This window comes from Fukomys damarensis, unplaced genomic scaffold (assembly GCF_012274545.1).
Source record: "Fukomys damarensis isolate Sample0158 unplaced genomic scaffold, DMR_v1.0_HiC HiC_scaffold_938, whole genome shotgun sequence".
Taxonomy (NCBI): Eukaryota; Metazoa; Chordata; class Mammalia; order Rodentia; family Bathyergidae; genus Fukomys; species Fukomys damarensis.
This window is the reverse complement of record NW_022901850.1, coordinates 1-384: the sequence shown is the minus strand read 5'-3', so window position 1 is coordinate 384 and position 384 is coordinate 1. Positions and strand designations below refer to the sequence as shown.

Here is a 384-nt window from a genome sequence, read left to right as displayed (position 1 = left end):
CCCTGCCCCTCTCCCTGCAGCCCAGGCCCCACACTCACCTCTCCTCTGCACAGTGAAGCTCTCCACAGCCCCGAAGTTGTATCTGCAGAACGTGTCCACCGCGGCCCGCCTGTCCTCCAGGATCTCCTTCCGGCTGTTCCAGGACTCAGCTTCTGGCCTCCCGAGCTGAGTCACCGCGCTGAACTCGCCCACCGCGCTGTCGAAGCGCAGGAAATCCTTGTGATTGTAGATGTGTCTCTCCAGGTACCGCACCCGCTCCATACCGTTGGAGAAGTGACACTCATATTTCAGGTACTCTGAGAAACGCGCTGTGGGCACCAGGGACCAGGTCAGCGCCACACTCCGGGAGGACACGGCCCGGCACGCGCGAACACCGGCACCAGG

At 63.0% G+C, this 384-nt stretch overlaps 1 protein-coding gene across 1 annotated transcript; it reads right to left on the bottom strand.

Moving 5' to 3' along the window:
- Nucleotides 1-6: 6 nt before the first annotated feature.
- On the bottom strand, nt 7-381 carry LOC104873141 (HLA class II histocompatibility antigen, DR beta 5 chain-like; the record flags this gene model as incomplete). Its single annotated transcript, XM_033760610.1, has 1 exon — nt 7-381. A coding segment is annotated over one exon (375 nt), but the record flags the coding sequence as incomplete, so codon positions are not given.
- Nucleotides 382-384: the final 3 nt, after the last annotated feature.